Source organism: Lates calcarifer, linkage group LG18 (genome assembly GCF_001640805.2).
Source record: "Lates calcarifer isolate ASB-BC8 linkage group LG18, TLL_Latcal_v3, whole genome shotgun sequence".
Lineage (NCBI taxonomy): Eukaryota > Metazoa > Chordata > Actinopteri > Centropomidae > Lates > Lates calcarifer.
This window is the reverse complement of record NC_066850.1, coordinates 5,518,511-5,544,302: the sequence shown is the minus strand read 5'-3', so window position 1 is coordinate 5,544,302 and position 25,792 is coordinate 5,518,511. Positions and strand designations below refer to the sequence as shown.

General features: G+C 40.7%; 1 protein-coding gene across 1 annotated transcript in view; it reads left to right on the top strand.

The window, feature by feature from the left end:
* The window catches only part of LOC108894943 (ELKS/Rab6-interacting/CAST family member 1-like), a 109,982-nt gene that overhangs the window by 44,918 nt on the left and 39,272 nt on the right, over nt 1-25,792 (top strand). The window contains 3 exon segments of the mRNA XM_018693591.2: nt 11,142-11,277; nt 13,164-13,295; nt 18,738-18,898. Coding sequence (XP_018549107.1) covers nt 11,142-11,277; nt 13,164-13,295; nt 18,738-18,898 — 429 coding nt within the window.

Genomic DNA, 25,792 nt, shown 5'->3' with positions numbered 1-25,792 from the left:
TAATTAATAACTAATGTTAGCTCCATAAGTTTCTTGAAAACACTGTCCTCAGCAAACTTTTTTTTAATGTCGCCATCTGATTCATTTTAAAACAAGCAAACAAAAATATAAAATCAGACTGCTATTTCACTTTAACATACCCTGTTTGGCTGCATTCAGCTCATTGTAAATATTTTCAAACATATATTTTCACATTGAACATTACAAGAGATGAACATAATTCTTTACTGGCAATCAAGTTTGACTGTGGCTGCTGGAGCAAGACAGCGCTAACGTTACATCCTTAAACTCAGGACCAGGACCAGCTTACAGAGTAAACACTGTACAGAGGATGTGCTCGTCGTGATCAGGGCTTTTTTATGTAACCTATAACCCCATGTGTGTTTTATGTTTTAATCCATCTGCTCTCTTACTGGTTGTCCGCAGATGTAAGTATCTGTAAGTATAAAAATGTTAGGCACAGTGGTTAGGAAACCTGTTAACTGTGTTTAAGATTGCTGTAATAGATTCAGTAACTAGGCTTTTTTATACCCACAAGCTCTGACCCTGTAACATTAAGTGTACTAATACAGACTTTATCCCAGGGCTACCTAACCCTGTTGTGAATTCTAAGACTTAGCCTCGAGCTAACAGGTACGTCAGAGGAGCATACATTCGCTTTTGGCCAACTCTTAGCTTGGCTCTAAGGCTAACCCTGGGCTATGAGTGAGCATCGGGAACATTGCTAATGAAAAGATCAGATGTGGGTTAAATAAGGGTAAAAATCAAGCCTCTGTCTTTCCCCTCTAGTGTAAATCCAGCTGTAATGGTACCAGGTTATTTATTTCAGTAACTAGGATGGTAATTGGAGCAGACTGAGTGACTTCACACTGAGGGGAAATGGAGCTGAAAATCTGCCCTGATGGCCAAAATAAAGGATTTGGACGGAAGAGTGGAAAACAGAGAGAGGGAAAGAAAGAGGAAAAGGGAAAGGAAGGTGGTGGTGGAGGGATAAAAACAGCGAGACAGAGACATAGAGAGAGAGAGATTGAGAGAGAGAGAGAGAAAAGACCAGGCAGCACGGTGGGTATAGGGAAACAGAAAACGAAACTGACAGAAAAACCCGGAGAAGGAAAAAAGGGAGAGAAAATGAGATAAAAAGGAAGGAGGTTTGGAGATATGTAGAACATAAACCAGAGTAATGGGAAATTAGAGAAGTTTATTGCGTGTTATATTGTTCTGTAATGGACAATTTGTCTCTGGCACGCTGTCATTAGTGTGCGTTCCCAGGCATAAGCTCACCCTGGAGTTTGGGCTTTGCCAGTTTGACCAAACACATGAGGAGTGATTGTGTGGAATACTTTTGGGCTCTACCAATTTAGAAAGTAAATTTTCTTCAAATCTCGTATCTTAATGTTTGCATGCCATGTGCCTTTTTGGTGGAGGCTTTTTCCACAATTCCACAAGCTGCATACTGTTCAAGTGGCCCCAGCGGGAGGCGAAAGAAGTCGACTGCAATATCCAAACCACTGAAGAAGAAATAACTCATAGTGAGCACACTCTCAGCTTATGCTTTGATTGGCTGATTGCTCACTCTCTATGGTTTGTGATTGCAGTTTTGAGCGTGTGCCCTTAAATGTGTGCAGAGGTCACGCCTTTAAAGGTCATGTAAGGTGAGCAGGCGTCTTATAACCCTGATTATTTTACTGAAAAGAAGAAGTACCTGCATTTGACCTGTCTGTCTGTCTATGTGACTGTCTGCCTGCCTGTCCAGCTGTTTGCTTGGTCATGCCTGTCTTCCTGTCCGCCTGCAGTTTCTCACTGTTCTTCTCTCTCTGTCACTTCCTGTCTCTCATCTCTCTCCTCTTTGAAGAGTGATCAAGCCTGCTAACCTAACGCTCAACTCCTGTCTCCCCTCTCACCTTTCCCTCTCCTTCTCTGTCTCTCTTTCCCTTTCTTTTTATCTTTACAATGCAACACTGTCTCCTGCTCTACTCAGTCTTGCCTCAAGGTTAGTACTGCATGCCTATTTTTCTTCTTCCATCACTGTCTCTCTCATCTCTCTCCTTCATTGTCATACTTCTTGTCCTTGCACCGAGACACTCTCTCATCTCCTTCACTCTGTCATAAACTCTGTTTTTAATCATTCTCATCGTGTCGGTCTGTCTTTGAAGGAGACACCTTGACTTTCTCTCTGCTCCCTTTCTCTGTCACATCTCTGCCTCTTTGAAGAGGAAACATTATTGTCTCTTTCTTTCACTCTCCATTATGACACTCTGCTAGTCTCATCACAACACCAGCAATTAAACTTTAATGCCAGCACTAACTTAATAACTTCAAATTTGAGGCTACCACAGCAAACAAGCAGAAGTATTGCAGCAGTGTATCGCCATTATTAACTTAGACAGCTGTGAACTTTTGTCCAGAGTCTTCTTACTTCTGATGGTTTTCTGTCTTTGTGGCTCATCTAGAGAAATCACTTCACATTTTGTTCCCGTCACTGTTTTTGTTAAGCAGTTAAGATGGCCCTGGGATTCAGCTCAAGTTGTGGTGAACTTTTTTACAGTTTCATCTGATCAGCTCAGATTTCACGATCTTTTCTGGTTTGTGACCCTGTGTTTAGCTCACAAAATTTTCATGACTTCAGCAATTAGACCATTAACTTGTTGTGTGGGCGTTTAAAGTTTGACTCGATGTTTTGGGAAAATGCTTATTCGCTTTCCTGTCAAGAATTAGGGGAAAAGATTGACCACTGTCATAGCTGTACTGTAAATCTGTTGCCGTAGCCAAGAGATGGTTAGCTTAGCTTAGCATAAGGACGGAAAACATAGGCTGTGTCTCACATTGGATACCTCAATTTGTCCACTTACATAAAGCACGCTGTGTACACAGTATACTCGCAGGCGTAGTGTGTGAATCTCAACAGAGAAGTGTTTTCTGAAATCAAACACAGCCACTTTACACTAATAGGAAATGATGATTGCAACATGTAACCACAATTGTCCCCCATCAAAACATCCGCCAGCACATTCTACTTTCTTGCGTGTGCCCCCCCCGTGCTATGCGTCATGTAAGATTACATCTCTATCAGCACCACAGATGTGTCATCCTTCCTTGGCTGCCAAGTTTAAAAATATGTTGCTGTTCCCTTCCTTTCTACTACGAAGCCAAGATGGCGACCATTGCGGGTGTGAAGTGTCCAACTCAACTTTTTAACCGTTTTGAGTGCACCATTGTGACGTGGAAGTATACAAATTTTTCCCCCTCATTTTCCAGTCTTTATGCTAAGCTGAGCTAACTATCTCCTGGTTGTAGCCTTACATTTTATGAGCAGGTATCAGGAAAGTGTCAAAAAAGTGAATATGTCAAACTATTCCTTTAAGTATGGCATCATGTAGCATCCCAAGTTTTAAAAACTCTTGTCTTTTCTTTTTTTTTTTTTACTTTTACATATTTTTATCTGTGCTCAGAAAGTGACTCTATAATGAGATTTCAGCATGCAAAACCCAAAGTCTGAATTTGGTCCTTTCTAACAGACATATCAAAGGCATATTGAAATTTCTCTGACCTACACATTGTGATCGACCACATAATAACCACTTCTTCCTCCTGTTTCCTGCATAAATCTGGTGGTCTGAGTGTTTTGTGCGCTCTCTGCTCTGCTGTAAAAGGTCTCCACAGCGCCAGCTCTTTCTTTGCTCATTCTTTCTTTTTCAACTTCTAGAGCCATCGTTCCCCATGCCGACTTGTCAGCTTTTTCATTGCTGTTGTTCTGGTGTTTTGTGATTCAACTCTAGAGGGGGAAAGAAACAAAAGAAAAAAGTTAGCGTTACCTTGCCGTCTGGTAGACGACAGAAAACTTCTTTTTCTTCTTCTGTCCTTTTTTGTGTTTTTTTTTTTCCTCGTCCTGTCTTTTTTTTCCTGGTTGTTTTGATCTTGAGCTAAGGAACTCCTCATCCACTGCCAAGTGTCTAACATCAAGGTTTCTGTAGCTTTAAAAGGAATTGCATTGTTTCTTTTGTGTGTGTTTGTGTGTGTATGTGTGTGTGATCCCTTTGAGGGCCTGTATGACTTGAGGTTGTGCATGGATTTGTCAGCTAATGGGTGACAACAAGCAGACGCACACACACACACACACACACACACACACACACTATCACAGACCATGCACATTGTTTTTTTTAGTCTCCCACACACAGGACTTTGCAAGCTAATAGGTGACAACAGCACAATAGGGATGACTACTGAGAGTTATCTCATTAAAATACCTGCGTACACACACACACACACACATACACACACACATACACTAGAGCTGAGGGAAAATGAAAAACATACTTCTTGTTTACAATTTTGACTAAGAATATTATTCTGCTTTGTAGTATTGCTTTATTAACTTCTGTGTTTGTTGCTTCACTTTCTCATTGTCGGGGATCTCATCGAATGAAGAAGGCAAAATCAGCCTTTTCTCTAACTGTACCGTCTTTCTTTACCGTACTAAAGATCAAATTAAATTGCATTAATTAAATTGGTAACTCTTTGCTTTTCCATAAACTGAGCTTTCTAATGAAGCTTATAAGATGCATAAATGACTGTAAAACATTGTTATTAAACCAAATAAGGAAATATTTTAAGCTTAACATGTTAAACAGGTTATGTATTAACAAATACATACTGTATTCTTTACAAAGAAATGTTATCCTACATTGTGACATGAGGTCGAGTAGTTAGACTTCCAAAAACTTCACATAGACAGTTTGTGGAATTTGTGAGGGGTAGTGCTGAATAAAAAGTACTTAATTAGTCAATTAATCAGTTGACAGAAAATTAATCAGCATTCATTTGGATGATTAATTAATTAATTAATTATTTTTAAAGCAATTTGAAAACTGAATATATTTGTGTTGCTGACATTAGGTAAAATAAAACAAGCTATATGAATATATCACCTCAGGCTGTGAGCTTATTAACCACATTTTACAAGTGGGGACACCAGACAGAGGGAATGTGTCATTCTGTGGTGGATTTCAGAAACATGTCTTTAAGCAGTTCTTATAAAATTATGAAAAGTCACAAAGTATCAAGGTGATAAAACAACATTAACTATGTTTTAGCTGTTCCAGGTTAAATGAAAGTTAGTGTATTTCTCTGCAGATAACAGTATCCCGTAAGTGTTGAGACATAATGATAGTCTCCTTGCGCTGTTGACTCATCTACAGAATAACCTCAAATTCAGATCAAAAGATGAATATGAGGCTGAAGAACAGAGTGTCAGTGTTTAACTCAGGGACTCCGTTGTTCTCCATGTTAAACAAAGAGACTGCCAACATCAACTCCAGCTCTCTGTCACATGCTTACACTATTACTGTTATCTAAACACTTTCAGTTTAGTGTATGGTTAGCTCCGAAGTGTGGATATATCCCCTAAATATGATTTATTTTCTTAGGGACGGATGCAATTGGAAAAGACATTTCATTCTGTCTGCAGTATCGCAGTATTTTTACAGCTAGTTTCGAGTAACCCACTCTGTGGCAGTTTGTGGACACACACACACACACAGGCCTCAGTTGCCTTACCTCCTTATTTACCCCACAAATTTACTGCTCTGCCTCAGGGATTTCCTTCAGTCCTTCCGCAAATCATAAATTAATTATTTCTTTCTTTATTCCTCAAAAATATCCTCCTTGTACTGTAAGTTTTTCTTCCACATCAGCAGCGGGCAAGACTAAACTATTATGTTTTTGATCATTTTTTACTTTTTTATGTTTTATAGTTTTTATAGGCTTAGTAAAGCAAACCAATATTTCCTGTATTTTCAAAGGAATTACTGAATTCCGAATAGTTAAAAGGAAATCCTTGATGTTAATGTTGGGTGGACTATGTGCAGTAAACATACATGAGGCCCCCGAGCATTTCTAATCAAATATTTATACAGGGCTCCAAATGTAATATTAATATTACCTTAATGTGGGTCCCTGAATATCAGCAGCATGCTAATGAGGGAGGTTAAAAAGTTTTTTATTTTGGAGGGTTTGATGTTTACTGAAGTTTAAGAGACTGTGTGTGTATGGGTGTGTTTTTTTCATTTTTACCAGTAGTTGCAAGCAGTATTCACCATTTTTTTTTACAACTTTAACTTTTAATGAAGGCTATTCTGTGTTTGTACACTTGGTTATATGTGTCTATGTGTGTGTATATATATATATAGCACATAACCTATAAGAGTGTGTGTGTGTGTATATGGTCAGTATGTGAGGATATTTTTGTGGTTTTGCAAAATTTAGGAAGTTCAAAGTGCTGTCAACAAGTATGTTAGTGTATGTTTACGCTAGCACATAGTATATGTTTACAGTGTGTGCCACTGTGTTTACATGTGTGTATTTCTGTATAAATGGTGGACGTATGTTGTTCTGTTATGTGTTATGTGTTATGGGTGGCGTGTGTGTGTGCTTTAAAAATGTGTGTGTGGTCCAATCCGGACATTTGATCTAATAGCAAAGCAGGTTGTGTTTGGAGCTGTTCACATCACCATCCACGCGCGCATGTGTGTGTGCATGTGTGTGTCCTATCAGCACAGTTTCGGTAAATCTGTGCCTCCATGTGCGTCTGTACTGTGTGTCAAAGAGTGCATAATTGTGTGTGTGTGTGTGTGTGTGTGCGCGCGCAGACGTGGTTTCACTGCACATTAGTATGTCGTGTTTACAGCGTTGTGGGTAAAGTGAACTCTCTTGTGATTCCGCCTCCTCCAGCGGTTTGCAGCAGTTGTTGAAAGTGATTTCAGAGGGAGAGTGAAGGAAGTATTTTACATATTAAAACAACTTCAAATGGCGCTGAGCCTCCTCTGAGCAGAGCCATCGAGTTCAACGAGCAACTTGTGCTCCTAAAGGCAACGGGCGTAATCAAAGTGTTTTAGTGTTTAATTAAATGTTTAAAATCAAAACTAAATATAGTCATGTTCCAGCTGACTTGTTAGTCGGGACAGAGAGGAGTGGAAGTGGAAAGTGGAAAGAAAGGTTTGGGCTGACACATGATGTATGCTGTACAGTAGAATCTTAACTCATGTCACAGTATCATAGTTACATAATAACAGAGAAATAATATTCATCAGAGTTGATCAAACCCTGTAGGGAAACTCTTCTTTCTCCTGCCTTCTCCACAGAGAGGCCAGAGAGAGAAGAGTGAGATTCATTAACTGCCTCATCATGAGGTAACTTCTCTAAATGGGTCCAGAACATGATAAGATCTATTTATTTGATGTAATGATGCATTTAATGTCCACGGATCATAATCACAGTTATGTTACTGTCAGTATATTAATCTCTTCAACTCTGACAGATTCTTGCAAATCACCCTTACAAAAACAACAGCCTTTATATTAAAGACAACATCCCAATGTTTTTACAGAAATAAAGCTATATATGTCAGGAAACATTAAGGAGAATAGAAGAGTCAGGATAAATATGTGAGATTATTGTGGGAAAATTAAGGCTCAAGAGGTTACTGCTATTAACTACAAGACATATGACAAAAGTCTGATAAAGCTGAGATAATTGTTTGATTGGCAGACAGATATTCAGCAACTATTTTGATAATTGAACAGTCACTTTAAGTCATTTTTTAAGCAAATCTGCCAAAATTATTCTGTGTTCAGGTTCTGAAATATGAAGAGGTTCTGCCTTTTCCTCTATGATAGTATGCTGAATTTTCTTTTTAGTGAGACAATTTTGCCATTGGGCACTGGAAAAGTGTGACATTTTATATTGCCAATAAATCAGTTATTTCAAAATAATCATTAGCTGCAAGCTTAAACTTAAACTTAAGTTGTTACCTTTTTGTCTTGTACATATCATATAGTGTGTGTGTGTGTGTATGTGTGTGTGTGTGTGTGAATTGATGGGTTTCTTTGTGTGTGTCCCATTTAGAGGGAGTAGGAACTTGTTAGCAGCAAAAACAGCTATATTTGCACATTAGAAAACCTTATGGAAAAAAGTTAGTGATTGTTTTACTGTTGCAATCACCTGAGAGCCGTGGTTTCTTTTTTTTTAGAGAGGGGAAGAAGAGTCTTAGGGAAAGTAAAGCACAGGAGATGGAAGTGACAAAGGAGGGAGAGGCAGGAATCAGGGAGAGGAGAGGAAATGGTCCATGGTCTGATGAAAATATTTTATCTGTAGCAAAGGGTAATGTTGCATTTGGAGAGGGTGTGGGTTCTGAGGAGACTGGAAGGAAAGAGGAGTGGTGAGGAGAAGTACGTTTGTCCTCATACAGTGGCTTGATGCAAATAAATGGTTGCTTTCATGCAAATAATTATAACGCAGCATGCAAAAAAAAATTGGCAAATAAGTGGAGGGAAGGAGCGGGGTTGGTTTGGGAGAGCAAGAAAATTCCAAGTGGAGAGAGGATGAAGAGGAACTTGCTGTGGTCTGATGCAAATGCATGATAGTTACCCATGCAAATGATCTGCGTGCTGAAAGGTGATACATGCAAACAAGAGAGGTTTGAAAAAAACAAGTGTTCAGCATTAGCAAGAGGAAAGAGAGAGAAAGTGGGAGCTGAGTGTTGAGTCAATAGGAAACATCGCAAACTAGAAGTCCATTCCACATGCACATACACTCACATACATAGAGTAAATGTAGCATGAAGCGGGGAAACCTCAGAGAGCTAACCAGATGGTCAGAGCTTCCTGGAAATCCTCCAATAGGAACATTCCTGCCTGTTTATGACCTGTTACACACTCACACAGGGCGTATAGCACAAAATTGATCCCAAATATTCAAATAACTTTCTCCCACAGTCAGGGTGCAAACTGAAATCAGGACCCAACAAAGGAAACAAAAAACCCACTGTAATGCATCTGACTCCACACTTACTTCATCTGCTTTCCTGTTTAACATTTGAACCCAATTTGGATTTAATTCTGGATGCAATATGCTACACACGTAGGCCTTTAAGATTCACTCAAAAACAATACAAGTTAAAAAAAAAAAAACCACACACACAGGCAACTTAACACACTGATTATTATTTTGCGAGCTTTGAACGACCAGGTGCTGCAGAGCAGTTTTGGCTCCAACGTCGCATTTCAGTTTCTCCTCCAGCTTCCCAAATTTCTCTGGACGCTTTGCAATTGGGCCCCCCGGACCTTTTAGCAAACACATTGAGGATTTTATGTTACCGACCTCAAGCCAATATCATTTCTCAACTTTTCTGGCAGCGATACTGATGTAAAAGCCATTTGATGGATTACCCCCATTATTTTAGGTTAGTTTAACAGGTAGTTTATGACTTAGAGAGACAGGAAAGATGAAAGAAAGGGGTGTCATTAGATATTTACACTCTGGATTATGTATATCACTCTAGGTGCAAACAAATACTTTACACTCTTCAGTAAATATGAGATTGGTGGATTGCAGATGCAGTGAGTTGAGCTCAGAGCTTTGTGGAGAAGAGACTAAGGTCAAACGTCATGTGACGATTAGAGGCTGTTTACACCTTTGGAAACAAAATATGCAGTGCATGGCTTGTAAAAGTGATTTCCCAGGAGTGCACATGCTTTGCTGCTGGTGTGAGACTGAACTCGCTGTGGATTCCCATCACTGGAGGTCTTTTTTACTGGCAGCTGCAGCAATGGAAGTGGAGAAAATAGATTTATCTACGAGCCCGTAAAAAGTTATGATAACGGGAACACACGCACACACACATAAATATTTGTGCAGCGCAGGCAGACGTACTGTACACATTTTTTAAAAATGCAAACATACAAAACATTCAAGGACATACGCAGGGCAAAAAGAATGACTTTTATTGAGTTTCAATTTCTGCGTGTTAGTCAGCAGTTTAGTTTTGTCTGACAAGTGTCTTTGTTGGATAAGTGCGATGTGTGCTCATGCGGGTGTGTGTGCCTGCACATTCATCCTTTGTGTTTGACTTTTATTTCATTCGTGGCATGATTCAGTAGACTTTGTTAAACCTTACTGGCATTAGCTTGGGTTAAACCACATCTGTGTGTGTGGGTATGGAAGGTATGAAAGATCCTGATCAAGTCAAGCTGGTGTGATAGCTGATAGGTCTGTGACAGAGCCACAATGGCCTCCAGGCAGCTTTAACAGGGATTACACCCTTTCTCTAACCCCCAACCCTGCTCCTCCTATGAGGAATCACTCTCTCACTCTTTCTCTTTCTCCTTCTTTTATTCTTGCTCTCTCTCTCTCTCTCCTTCTTCCTCCAGATGATGATTTAGCCTCAGATTCCCGACACCCAGTAATCCCTCTGTGAAAGGATCCTCATACTTCCCACTGTGGAGAAATTGCAAATGTCATCTAGTCATTGATTCATAGCTTTTCATTGAATTTGGTCCCTGATCTTTACATTATATTGGCCCCAAGGGATTTCATTTCTGCACTGTACTGTGCAGAATAGTTAATCGCAGTGTCTTGTAGTATCATCTTAATGGAACAAACAGGCGCTGTGTCCTGAATATGTTATGAATATGACGATTTGTCTCGATATATTAAATGTCAGCTGCACTTAGAAGCTGCCAGCATTGTAAATACTTGTGTGTTCAGTTCAGTTCTTAGTGCTGTGTGTGTTTGTCTGCATACATCTGGGCAGGTTGTTGCAGTCTGAGATGGTATTCAAGGATAAAACTGGTATTTTTTTACATCTCTACAAACATCTTTTTAAAAACAAATAGCATCATTCAGAAATGCTCCTCAATGTAATGTCATTTCTGGAGAAAATACAGTTTCTAGGTGTTTAAAGAGTTCTATTCTTTTCTTTTTCCTGATTGTAGGGATTTAACAAATTAATTTGCGCTCACATGGTCACTGTATACACTGCATACTTGTATTTACTACATGAACACAGGTCCATTTATCCATATCTGTGTTGCCCTTACTTTCTGATTGATTATTTTGGCTATTGAGACATTATTGAGAATGTTTTTGGCACATACAGCACATTTACTCTAAGATGTTCAGGTTTCCTGTTATTATCTTGTCATGTATCTAAAGCTGCTCCTCACACTTGCAGTTTAGTGAGCAGTCATCCTCTGTCTTATGTTGACATCTGTATACAGTAAATGAAATCTGTATTTTGTGATGCATCGACTTTGACTTTGATAGAGTTTGTGTTTGTGTGTGTGTGTGTGTGTGCGCGCATGCAGGCAGATGAAGGACCAGTCGAAGAAGGTGGCCAACCTCAAACACAAGGAGCAGCTAGAGAAAAGCAGGAATGCCCAGCTGATGGAGGAGGCCAAGAAGAGAGAGGACAATTTAAACGAAAGCTCCCAGCAGATTAAGGTACAGGAGGGGGGGGTGGGGGATGCTAAAGGAGGGGTGAAATGAGAAGGCAAAAAAAGTGAGACAGAAAAAGTTTCTCTCCTCTCTCTCTATGTCCTACCTTGAATATTGTCTGCTATCGCAACAATGCTTCATCGTAACGTGACAATTATGACAGGGAGCAGCCTGAGGCAATGTCAAACACATTCACTCACACTCACACACACACACACATGTGGTGCAGCTCTCGCTCAGGGATGCGTGCGAGAGGGGGGTAACTGAGGAGGATGACTGACAGGGAGAGCAGATGGAAGATGGAGAAGAGACAAAAAAAATGGTGGTAGAGGTGAAGGGGAGAAAAGGTTGATAAAACGAGAGAGGAGGTGATTAGAGGAGAAAGAAAAGACGCCCACACACTAAACTATGAAGTGAATGCTGTGGGTTTTAAACGCTTCCTGTGGTGTGAGAGCATCTCCTAATTTTCCGCTGGGGTGTCAAGTGACCACACAATGAACAGTCACGTGTGGGGTGATGATAGTGACTGCGGTTTTCTTCATACTTTCTCAGGTTGCAGGTTTGCTTTCACCTCTCCATCTCTACCTTTAGTTTCACCCTTTTCACCCCGAATTTGCTTTAAACTTTCCCTGACTTCCTCTTTCCTTTTTTCTCTTCACCCATCCTCCTGTTTTCCCTCCCACTCCTCTTCCAGTAATCGTTAATCTCAGTGGCTTCTCTGATTAGAGGCAGATGAAAACACTCTTTCTGTGTGTGTGTGTGTGTGTGTGTGTGTGTGCACGCGCGCGAATAACCGTATGCTCCCTCCAGCTATGATTGATCATTGGTTTAAGGAGTTTGGAAGTTGTCATTTATGTATATGAATGTGGTTAGGAGATGAGCTGATGGCTATGTGAGTCACTCAGACTTATGAGACCGCAGTGGTTACAACCATAACTAGTGTGTGTCAATTGTAAGCCATTCTGCATAGTTTAAGCAGCACTGAAGGCTGTAAATGGAATGTGAGTATAATTGAGACCATAAATTTAATTCAATACAATAAGAAGATTTAATTCAATTATATTCCATCTCAGTCTGCATAGTTAGACACCAAGTAATGTTGGATCTGGAGCAGGATACAGATTCACAGCACATGTGTTGGAGATGTTCTGGAGGTTTGTTCATGGCCACTGAAATGTCTCATCTTCTGTCTCCATCAGTTATTCATTCATTTCTAATGTAACCCGGGGAACCAATTGCCTGGCAAGAGGAAAAATAGACCATTTTTTATGAGAAATTGGTGGGAAGTCATTTTACTTAAAAACAGATTTCAATTTGGAATTCCTGAGTCCTCTGAGGCAGATGGGGATCAGATTGTCTAATTTGTGAGTCTTTTTGCAGCGTATCCCGGTTGGAGGGGAACAGCAAACTGGAATGAGGGGTGTCCAAGGTTTTCAGTCTGGGGACATGTTGAGCAAGATGTGACAGGGAAAGCTGCTGTTAAGGGAAACACATTCTGTCAGATGTAGCGGATGTCAGATCAAGGCAGGTTTTGTGCTACATTTGAGTAAGCCAAATGTTTTTCTGGCTAATCGACGCTTGAATTAAAAGCATCCCTAAATTCATAGTTTTTGGACCCCATGATGTTAACAAACCTTTGGATGACCCAGGACAGAAGACTCAAACAAAAATGTTGTGTATTACAAGTATCTAAGGCTCCATTTAACCATTACGATTGGCCTTTGAAATGTCAGAAAATAGTGAAATATTACCATCACAATTTACCAGACCCAGACAGCTTGTTTTATCAGCCCTAAAAAAACAAACCATTTGCAATTATATAAAACACACAAATACTGATATTCATTACAACTGTCCATGCTGTCTTAACGTTGTGCACTTTCTCTCTGCAGGACTCTCTCCGTCAGAAGGAGGAGCGCATCGAAGAGCTGGAGGAGGCGCTGAGGGAAAGCGTTCAGATCACCGCAGAGCGGGAGGTGGTGCTCGCCCAGGAGGAGCAGGCACGCACACAGGCCGAGAAACAGGTACTCTCTCCCCTGCAGGAGCTAATAAACACACAAACACTTCCCGTTACTGTGTGTCTGAGACATCTGCGATTCCTTTCTCCCAAACGATAAATGTGTGAGCTGAACCTTTCCTTAAACTCCAACCCCTATCAGTCATTTTTTTGCTCCCACACACACACAAACGTCCTCACATCTAAAGATTTCCTTCATTTTCTGTCTTTGCGGGTCTTTTGGACAGACGTACAAGGAAACACACACAGACAAACATCTATATGGCAACATAAAAACTCTTTCTGACATAGTTAAACATTGCCATAAAAGTGGCTAATGGCAGCGGCAACACACATGCCCCCGTGCCAACTGAGCTCATTCAGGTGTGGCTCTGTGTGTGTATTTGCCCAGTCACTCCTCATTTGGAGGAGAGGTAAATACATCTCTATTTAAAGAACAGTTTGTATTTTGTTATCCTCGGCCGGCAACACACAAACAGTTTTTCCTTAAACTGAGCGCGAGCCGACCACTCCAGTTTGTAACCTGTTTTATCTATGTTGAGACAGTAGGAAAGCTTATAACGGTGTTAGGGGACACTCAGAGGGGAAGGGTTTAGTGGATTCAACCTCAGACCAGTGGGAGTGCATGTGTGTGTCATTCCTCTAGGTACCAGCGACTTAACGAGGCCATAGAGATGGGAAATGTTCCTCAGAGTCTGGATGGGTTTTGACAAGTGGGAAAAAACAGCGTGGGCTGTAAGGATGAAAACTGCCCTGCGAAAACACGGTCCGCTGTAGCTGTTGGCACAACGGCTGGACTCCATTGTTATTACTGCCTCTGAATGTTGGCCGTCCTCTCTGGCCTTTACTTACCAGACTACGTCTGGACAGACACATAAAGACAGGCATGCAAACAGATGTTTTACTTTTGAGGTATTCTGCTGACACCCTCAGCAGAATAAGTTCCACATAGACAGATGCAGTAGAGGAAAGACAGAGCATGAGCAAAGACAAGCAGACGGATGTATGAAAAAGACATGATGGGCAGATGGCAGCAGACATGCGGTCCATGCGCTCTACATAAAAGTGAGACAAGACTTACAAGACAAATGTAGCCTCTTTGACTTCATTTGCAAACACGCACTTCTAAAAAACTATCTATTCTAGTTAAGATCCTGTTTCAAAGTTTTCAAAGATGCTAAGTACTACAGGAAAACATGATTAAAATGATGTACATGACAGGTTGGGTTTTTCTTTTGATGTAGTGATGCAACCAAAAAGAAATAGCATTTTGAATTTGGATTTTTGACTCTGATGCAGCTTTAATGAAGAGCTTAATCAGCCAGGGGAAGACTATGTGTATGTTGTATTGTTAAGTACATGAGAAACACTTTTATTTTATTGATAATGCACCTCTCTGGAAAACAGTGTACAGCTTGATTAGCAGGCACTGGTTACCACAACTATCAGGAACACTGAGCAGATCGTCAGTGTTTTGGCAACAGGTTCTCTGGAGTTTTCAGTTTACCTCTATTTTGCATTTAATGCAATGTATTTATTCAAACGTCAGGGTCACACCAGGAACAGATGCAAAGAAAAAACACACTTGCTCTATGTAGCTGTTTCCCTCTGTGTAACAATTGTGTTTTGATAGTTGCTTTTTATTGTGTTGTCAAACTAACTTCCAATGCAAACAAAAATGTGCAAAATGAACTTTTAGCTTCTAGCTGAGTTCCTGTGTCTTAATAGTTCCTGGAACTATTTGGTCAGAAGGGTTCATACAGTAACCTATGATTTAATTACAGTTTCTGAAAACAATGACACAGTTGGGGAGAGTAATTGCTGCATCTGTCAGAGCAAACAGGCCTAAAACTTTGAGTGTTTGAGTGAAGATCAAAACAAGTGAAGCAAAGATGAAACAGTCACGTCCAACATGTTTATCCTCCTGAAGTTGACTGTGTTTTAATTTGTTTGAGTAACTTGTGCCAAGCTATCACATTTAATTTGGCAGTGACATATTAAAATACTTCAAAATGCAAGAAGTGGCAGCTTTAATTTGACAGAACGGAGGCCATTTAGGCCAGGGCAGGGTGCTGGAGAGCGTCCTCGCGCTCAAATGCTTCAGTGAAGGAGGAAGGAGCAGAAACGTCGGTGAGCGAGTAGAGATGGCAGCCAAACACTCAGCACAGTCCTCACCCAACATCAACAACACTAACTCAGCCTTTCAGCACATACACACACGCACATGTGTGCACTCAGTGCTCACGGACAGGATAGTAATACACAAGGCAGCGTTCCACATACATACACATATTTCTCCACACACACAAACATGGCGGAAAGAAGTGCTAACTGCTATTTAAACAGTGCACGGACGCAGCAACATAGCATCAACGATAACATGCACGCAGCACAACATAGCATTCACGGAGCCAGATGGACGCGACTTTGGTTTTCTAACTGGAAACATGTCTCTATATACACAAGTAAATTGTAAATAAATATTTTTGTGTTCCCATTTTACAACTGCGTCACTGCAATTAACCTTTCACTTAATGATTTATAAAATGATGACAGAGGGAGAGACAATTTCCTCCCTTAATGAGGGCGGCCTGTTCAAAGGCACACACATTGCTTATTATAGTGTTGGCACACACACACACATGCAAATGTGGCCAAACCAGGCACAAACACACATGTCATGACTAAATATTGGTAGACACACAAACTCACACCGTCCATGCAGCCACATATTGACAACCAGCTGTGTGTGTGTGTGTGTGTGTGTGTGTGTGTGTGTGTGTGTGTGTGTGTGTGTGGGACTGTCCCATGCATAGGGTTTGTCCAGCAAAAATTGGTTGACCACATGAAAATATACTCAACCTATTCTGCTAGACGTGAGTCACAAGTGTATGTGTGACCACAGAAAGAAAGGTGTGTGTGTGTGTGTGTGTGTGTGTGTGTGTGAGTGTGTGAGTGTGTGAGTGACAGAGAAGTGAGTCAACAGTATGACACACTCCATCTGTCTCTTCAGAGACCAAACTAAAGACAGACGTTCTCTTCTCCAGCTTTCCGTCTTTTATTAACCAGACAATTTTAATTCTTGAACCCATTGCACCTTCCTCCTCTTCTTCTTCTTCTCTCTCTCTTTCTTTCACCGCTTAAAATAAATGTGAAGTCACTCTCACGCACAAACACAAACACACACATTCAGAAGACTGAAGGGGTTGCTATCCTCCTGTCCTCCAGCTCCTTCTTCTCCAGCCGGGCCTCGTCACTCTCCTCACCCCTCCCTCCATCCTTCAATCTTTACACCTCTGATGTCGGCCAAAGGCCTTTCTCTCCTCCTCTCTCCTCCTCCCTTTCTCTTTCCTTTGGTTTACTGTCATCTTTCCTCTCCTCTGCTCACCTCCTCTCCTCTCCTCTCCTCCTGTCTTGTCTGAATTGCATTTTTAACGCTGCCTGTGTTTCTGACTGCTCAGTACTGCTTACTGCACTCTGTCTGCACTTTCTTTTATCTGGTTATCTCTCTCTTTCATGTTCTTAGCGTTTGTTTCTCTTGCTCGCTCTGTCTTCCTCTTTTGCTGTGCAGTTGATTTTTTTCACTTGAACATTTTTACGACTTTTCTCTCTCTCCTCTCTCTTTCTCTGCTTTTCCTCCCTGCACATTGCTCTTTTAATCACATCTCCCCCTCTCTTACCTCCTCCTAATCACCTTTATTTGTTCCCTCTTTCTCTTCCTTCCACTGCTTTGATTTTTTTCCTCCTCTTAATTGTGTCTCTTCTTCTTTCTCCATCTTTCCCTCCCTACATCCACCTTTGGTCTTTCCCCTTTTCTGTACTCCTTCTTTTCTCTGCCCATCTCTCCCCACTCACTGTCACCATCCCCTTCCCTCTCTCTGTCTCTCTCTGCTCTTTTTGTACGCAGCTCTCTCACATTCCAATGCATGAGTTCACCACAGCCGGCTTTAGGTGGTCAAAGGTAACAAACTATCATCACAGACCTCACTCACCTGCCTTTTACTACATGTCATCACTCATTCCTGTCTTCACCATTCAGCTTTACTTCATCCCAGTCTGTCACACTTAAATGTTAATACTTAAAACAGCTGCTTTTTTTGGTTGCCCTGTAAACTAGTGAATGATATTGAAGACAGTTGGATCAGTCATCCATCCACTCATGCATCCATTCAGTCATTCATGCTGATGTTACTTACTCACTGAGACTTGGTCAAATACACAAAATCAATCAAATATAACAAAAGAATTTTATTGATTTGTTTTTATTGATAACAGCAGAGAGAGACTTTGTAGATTAGACTCTTCCAGATACCATGGAGATTGAGTAGAAAATAAGAATCCCCTGAAGGCTGGTGCTGAACCAGTCATATAATTCCAACATTGAATACCCCAAAGTAAAAAGGCAGCACACACACGGAGCTTCAGGACAAAGTTGACTAAACTCAATTTCTGTCAACAAACACGCTAACGTTTCTGCTCTGATGAAGGCCACCAGGCTGAAACTTCAGCATATTTGTTGACATGGTTGGATTAAAGCAGTGAAATTGAGTTACGTCAACTTTGTCCTGAAGCTCTGTGTGTGTGTGTGCTGCCTTTTTACTTTCGGGTATTCATTGTTGAAACCTGAAGAGATCATGATGATGATGGGGAAGACAGACCCACATCCAGAAACCAGTTGGTTCAAGGAACATGAGCAGAGAGTTAATTGGCCACATGTAATGTAAGAACTGGTGAGAGGAACTCTGACCAGAGGCAAGTCTGAATAGAAATGAAACAACATCAACAGATTATGACATGAGAGATCTTTCACTGACTTCATTTTTGCATTTTTTTTGTTTTGTTTTTTGAGGATTGCTTTTATTCGTTTTTTTTTTTTTTTTTTTGTTTTTTTTTGTTTTGTTTTTTTGTTTTTTTTGGAGGAATTGACATAAACGTATCCTTTTGTCTGTTTTTGTTTTTCCAGTTTTAATCCTTTTTTTCTTTGGTTTTGAAGTTTTTGCTCTTCTTCTACTTCAATTCCAAAGACGATGTATAAAGTGTGTGTGTGTGTGTGTGTGTGTGTGTGTGTGTGTGTGTGTGTGTGTGTAGGGCCAGATCGTCGTCCAGCTGAGAGAAATATATAGTGACCTTCGACACTCTCAGACCTCATAGACATTAAACTGACATTCTGATATACACCCAGAGAGAGAGGGACATAGATAAAATAAGAGAGAGAGAGAAACAACATAAAGAGAAAAAAAGAAAACAAAGAGAAGAAAAACGACTCGTTTGATGTTCTGCAGTGGAGCATTTCATGTAAAAACAGAGGAGTTACTCACATACACACACACAGACATCAAGGCTGACAGTCTATATCTGTGTAAAGAAAAAACAAATGAAAAAGTTTAAGGGAAAAAACTGAGAATATGGGAAAGTAATGTGTTATAATGTGTGTGTGTGTGTGTGTCAGGTGGAGGACCTGCTGGTTGCCATGGAGAAGGTGAAACAGGAACTGGAGGTGATGAAAGCCAAGCTGTCATCAACTCAGCTCTCACTGGCCGAGAAGGAAGGTCACCTGACCGCCCTGCGTGCCGAGAGGCGGAAACACCTGGAGGAGGTCCTGGAGATGAAGTAAGGATACAAAAGCACACATTTACATATTTTTTATTTATGTCAACACACAATCCAGCTGAACACTGACATTAGCTGTGGGACACTTAGGTCATTTCTCATATTTCCAAATGTCCAAAAATATTCACTTTTTTCTCTACACACTAAAAAATGCAAATATTTGACACCAGTGGATTTATTTTCTTCTACTGATTCACCTTAACTGACTGTACTTGCCTCTTGATATATACATGTACAGTAACATTTCCAACTGGTTATCAGGTACTCAATAATTTTCCAATCTCAAACTTGACCTTTAACACTTCCCCTGAAATTAGCAGCTCTTATGATATCTCCAGTAGTTTCCCATGTCGCCTCAGTGTTCCAGGAAGGTGGCCACGGTCACATCGACACGATCTTTACCCGACACCTCATCAGCTCTCGCTTTCCTCTTCCTCCTCCTCTCTTTCCTTTCTTCTTTTATCTCCTCTCCCTTTCTCCCCGCACTTTAAAGTCATAGACGTAAGTAGTGTGTTAATGCAATAACCATGTACTGCTGTCCAGCTCTTCAAATGATTGATTACATATGCAGACACCCCGCACACACTCGTGCACACACTGTAACTCAGTGTAAATTTTAATGTTATTTTAATAGATGGGTTTGCATTTTAAGTGCAGCTAAGAGGAGTCCAGCAGTCCGACGATTCTCCGTATTTTCTGCTGTTTTACATCCTCGCTGAGACCTTACAACGAGGTGTAATTTAGTGGAACGACGCTTCGGGCTGAAATAGAAGCCAAGGAGAATGTCCATGTTAGCGTGTCCTGCCTGTTTAAACTCACTGTGGGACTATCTTTTATTGTGGCATCATGGGAAAATGAGGGCATGCACTGTGATTTAGGTTTCCTGCGCTCTACCCTCGACATTTCCTACCAACATTGCATTTCTTTGTATTTGTGAAAGAGAGACAGTCTGTGTGTCTCTGTGTGCATATGTGTGTGTGTCCAGCAGCATGTCCATTCACAGCCCAGGTGAGCACGTTATTGGCCATTTTATCACCGTAGTAACGACCCGTGTGATTACTACAGGCATCAGCGCTTCAGAATGCGTGGCCTTGTTTTCATATGTGAATTTGTGTGTGTGTGTGTGTGTGTGTGTGCGCGTGCGTGCACACATCTGCAAGCACACCACGATTGATTTATTGACGTCAAGACATGTCCACTGTTCCTTTTATGACAATACTGGCTCCATGTTGAATATTTATGTAATAAGCTCATGTGGATAGATGTACACATGCTTCCTTACTTCACGTACAAACACAGCCTACACAAACACACAATAACAACATGCATACACACAGTCTGTCTACACACACGTATGATCTGGTTTATAAGCCTCCAGTGGGCAGTTCAATCTGTGCAATCATTTAACTTGACTATCCCACCAGCACACTGTATGTGTATTTATGTGTGTGACCGTGTGTGTATGAATCCACTGTGGTTACCATCAGTATTAAGCCCCAGTCACCAGTTTGTCCAAACTCTGAACTGTGGTATGACTGTGTGTTTCCACTGACAGATCATACCTACACTACAGAGACCAAATGTTTACTCTGCTGATTGTCTCCTGTGTTTGTGTAGCACATTCACAGACTGCACTGTTCTGTTATGTGAAATATCTGTCACTTAACCATTCAGTAATAAATCTCTGACTTTTACACAGTAACAATGAAGCAAAAGTAATTTTTTAGTCAAATTCACTGACGTGTGACATACGAAAATTTACATACATTTTTTTTTGTACCTTTGATGTCAGTCTATAAGGGGCAATTTACTTCTTTTTGGAGCCTTTTTATTGACTTATGAGATAATACATTCATGTCATATACTCATAGATTAAGAGGGAGAAGAGCACAGTTTCTTTTCCTTCACTTTAAATCATACATTCTCTGGCAGCAGGCCTTGTAGAAGAGCTTGTTGCTCCTTTTCCTTCTCTGTGCTCAAACAGTGTTTCTACACCGCAAATATTGATTGTTTTTTTTAGGATATTATTTATTTATTATCGGCGCGGTGGTCTGCCTTGGCCAGCAGTTTTTCTTTTCAGTTGTGTTTTTGCTGAGTCTTGCCAAAGCTACTATTTTCTCCTGTTTCCACTTGTGCTGTGGTTGTTTTCTGATTAAAAGCAACTCGCGCTGGAAATGCTTCCTTTAAATGTTCCTTTGAATCGCCTGCAGGGGCTTGTGAAGAATTGTCACAATCGTATGTGATTATTTGACAACTTACTGAAGAAATACAGCACTTTCAAGCTCTGCCTTTGCATAATACATGATATTTTTCAGGCTGCAGTAAGATATTCTTCTCACGTATTTGGAATATTGTGCATTTTCCTCTCTGTTTCCCCTCAGTGAAAAGTTTGGATGTTTCAGGTAGCTGCTAGTTGTCATGCTGAGAGTTATGCACATGACACCATTGCTCATATTTTTCACAAGACATTAGGGTTTGGTCAGCAAATACGTCATTTGTTTCTGGCTTTCTCCCACATGTAAAACATGAGATGTTTAAGGTGGCTGTGTCCTGCGTGTCCATATATCTCAGTGTAATGCACATGAAACTGTCTCCGCACACACAGGCCGCCGTAACTCTTTGGGGTTTGATGTCTGATTTGCTGGCCAGTTTTACATCAGTGTAAGGTTTAATGTTACAGTAAGACATGATATATGATACAGCATGTTTCAGAGTTTTCTGGGACAGACATCGAATATATTAACACACATGTGCACACACTCACTCCCATGCATAAATATGTTCCAAATACAGCTGGAAGAATGCACATACTGACATTCTCTCGTTTCCTCCCTTCCTTTTTCTTATTACTTCACACACACACACACACACAGATAGACACACACTCTGTAATGTAGTTCTTATAGTGTCTATCTATCTTTGTGCTGTAGTTTTCACCAGCTAGCTGTATATGTCTTCTTTACTCCAACACTATGCCAACACTTGGTTCCTGATGTATATTGTTAGTTTGTGTGTAGCTGCATGTGTCCACCAACATACTATAGCATATATGATGCAACATTCATATGTATTAATATGAACATAAAATCATATACACACTTCCACAAACATGTAATAATGTGTAAGCACAGATACACTAAGACATACTAATTCAGAGACAGAAACCACACAAGCAGAAATACACACAGATATACACATCTGCTCTGCAGGGCTCCCACTGATAAATCATCCGCAGTGACCTTCACACACGCATACACGCTCGTAAAGCACACACAGACATATTTTCTTTGTGATATACATTAAATATGCACATGCTCTTTTTTTTTTCCCCCAGCCTTGTGCGCACATGTGTGTTGTCATGTGTTTGTATAGTTTGGGGTATGCAGGTGTGTGTGTGTGTGTAGCAGCCAGCTGGAAGAATGTGCTGACAGTGTGTATGTGTGTGTGTGTGTGTGTGTGTGTAACAGCAGGGTGTTGGGTCTGAAATCCCAATCTGGATGAATTAAGGCTGATTTTATTCTCCACTGTTCTGCTTTACTGACATTTAACACACATCTCCACCTCACTGTGCTGCTCTGTCTCAGTCTTTCTCGCCTTTCTTTTCATCTGTCAGTTTCACACAGAGAAACACACACATTGTATCATCCAATGCAGTACACGTCCAACGAGACTTGATTAATGTAAAGCATACATACAGAGGATTTTGTTTGGCTTTTAAAGTATTTTAAGAGGAGATGAGTTGTAAGTTATGTTCGTTTTATTTATATAACTTAAAATCACAAGTCACAACACACTCAGTCCTTACTTTGGATGAGGGAGAAATCCATCTCATTTTAACTTTTTCACGTTTTCAACCTTTTATGAATTTAGTTGTTTTTATCGTGGTGACTTAAAAATGTCAACACTTATCTCACTGACATGACTAAAACACATCCTTTGAACATCCTGCAAGTAACACACAAGTAAAATTGAGCAGTTGAAATTTCATATGGTTTATTAATTGCGCTGAGACTTTTTAAACAGCAGTTTTGCCCAAGAGACTTTATTTGGGGCAATAGGATCCATAAGACATTAAATATATTTTGAACAGACTTGGTTTGTGGGGGTATAAACTGGATTTGCAACAATAGTTGTGGTTATGATCATTTAATACATCAAGTGTGCTGATTTGTTAAAGTAAAAGAGAAAGAGTGACAGTTTTATGAAAAATTATTGAAGGCATTTTCCAATGTTGCAAGAAGTGGTCAAACTTAATTCTTACCAATCACGAGACTGCGTTTTCATGGATGGGCTACTCTAAGAGGTTCATGTGTTTTACTCATCAGAACACCCACATTCAAAACCATTTGTCTAAATTAATTTAAAATGAGGTACGGCAAATATTTCTAGATTTCAGAATGGTCTATTGAATTAGTGCGGATATCACGAACAGTTGAGATTGGATATCAGAACAGACTGTGAGAGGAGAGGACAAAGAAGTGGACAAGAGAGGTGATGGAGGAGAGAAGATGAGCAGGAGAGGAGAGGAAAAGACACAAAACATATAAAGGAAAAGACAAAACGAGGAGAAGAAAAGAGGGTAAAGAGGTCAACACAAGAGTCACAAATCTCTTTTTCTGGGGGGAGGGAGACAGTAGGAGGATAATAAAATGAAAGAAAAGAAGCAGAAATGTTTTTTTGGCAGAGAGAAAAGGAGGGAAAGCAAAGAGGAGAAAGACAGCTGTCCAACAACAACTTACTCCAGCCAACAAAACTGCGTGATACCCCGAAGAAATTATATTACCTCCATCTCTGTCTCCCTCACTCCTTCCGTTCATCCATCAATCTTTCAAACTACAGTATATATTGAATGTATAACCACTTACGGGATATCCTCCTCCCTTACATTCATGCTGCCTCCTTCACCTTATGCACAAAACTGTCTCCAGTGTCTTTACCCGTAATCATTTTTACCAGACAAAAATTAAGCTTTTAACATTTTTTAAAATCAGAATTTATCTGTTGCAGCAAACACAATGAGACTGATTTCTGTTCATTTGCGAGGTTGCCATGGAGATTGTCGCATTAATGATGATCATAAAGGCCATTTATCACGAGAGAGAGCACTGAGGCGTCAAAATGAAGAGACCCTGCTGTACAGAAACAGGGCGGTGATACACTTGACAGTGTTTTTGGCAATGCAAACGGTCAAGGCTTCCAGCAACAGCCAACAAAGTGAGTCACATTAGTTTTGTTTGCAGAACGGGATATTTTTGTTGTTGTCTCTTTGTGTGGGAGGCTGCCTCAAGGCGAACGGAACAAGTGATAATCGGGTACTGGGGGGGTGATTCACTGAGCAAATTTCTTTCTTTTTTAATCTTTTTGGTAAAACTCCCAGCAACGCCAAAACCTATTTGGATAAACTGGAACTGGATTATCTGTATACCTAAAAAGAATCATTTCCAGCAGATCAAAATGACGCTTTTGGTAGATTTAAAGTCTTTTTAAGGTAAAAATATAAATATGTCAAACTTGTCGTTTGTATACAGTAGGTAACTCATGCTGTTTTTCCCTTTTGCCTCAGTCTCACACATGCTGCGTCTTGAAAAATTCAGACAAACCTGGACCTACAGGAAGTCTGTTTACACACAAACACTGTATTTTTTCACCACATTTACAATTAGACTATAAAGAAAGTCTGCAGAAACACAGAGTTGCAGCACAGTCTTCAGCCTCCCGCAGTTATCACTGGCTGATGCCTCAAGGTGAACACTATAAATTCAATTTATTTCTCCTTTGCTGCTCTGCTCTTCGTTTTATCTCCCTCCCAGCCTCCCTCCAAACCTCAAACCTCTCCCTGTGCCCCTTCCGCCATCCCTCCCTTCATTCCTGCTGTCCCTCCCCTTGCTCCATCCCTCGTTTGGGCATTCCTTTCCTTCACCTTTTCCGTCCTCCTTTTTCATCTCCCATCCCTCTCACCCTACCTTTTCTTTCCTCTATTTCTCCCTGCCTCTTTCCATCCATCCCATCCATTCCTACATCTGTCTGGAAACGTCATTATTGAATGATTTCTGTCTGGCAGGCTGTATTTCTCTCTGTCTGTCCCTGTCTTCACTGCTGTCACTACATACTGAAACTAATCAATGATGTGTGTGTGTCTGTGTGTCTGTCTGTGTATTTGCGTGTGTGTCGTCAAAAGATCCTATTTTCAACGGCTCTGTCAATTGGACGACAGCTCCCCTCTTTACAGCCGGAAAGTCGTCACTAACAATATGAGTGCATGTGTACAAGACGCACACAAACACACACACGGCAGCTCTCCCATCACTAACAATAGAAGTACATGTTGCCTTTAGAAATAAGACACACACACACACACAGAGAGTCACTTACAAAACCAGACGAGACAGCATGACGTCTTAGAGGCTTTCACTCCCAGAGGAATGTTTGGAGATTTATACCTACACACACACACACACACACACACACACACATGCATAAAAATACATCCTCCCACACAAATACATGTACACATACTTATGGCAACACACTAAACACAGAGACAAGCGCTTTGATCTCCTCAGACAGCAATGAGATTAATCCACACTGTGCCAAAGCGTGTCTGTGAGCGTGCCTGTATTTGTTGTGTGTTGTGTGCCTGACAGACATGTTGGGAGCTTAGTGTGACAAAAAGGGGGCACACGGGTTTGACACTTACTCTTACAAGCTCAAATCAGGGCGCCTCGCTCTCCGTCTCCCTCTCTTCTCCTCTCTGTTTTTCTTTGTGCTCGCCTTTCTTGCCCTCTTCTCTCCGACTCTGGCTGCTTTCCTCTGTCCTCTTTGATTTTTTTTTTTTCTCTTCCCTTGTGAGAGACTGAGGGAGAGATTGGAATCAGGAAAATAGAAGCAATAAAA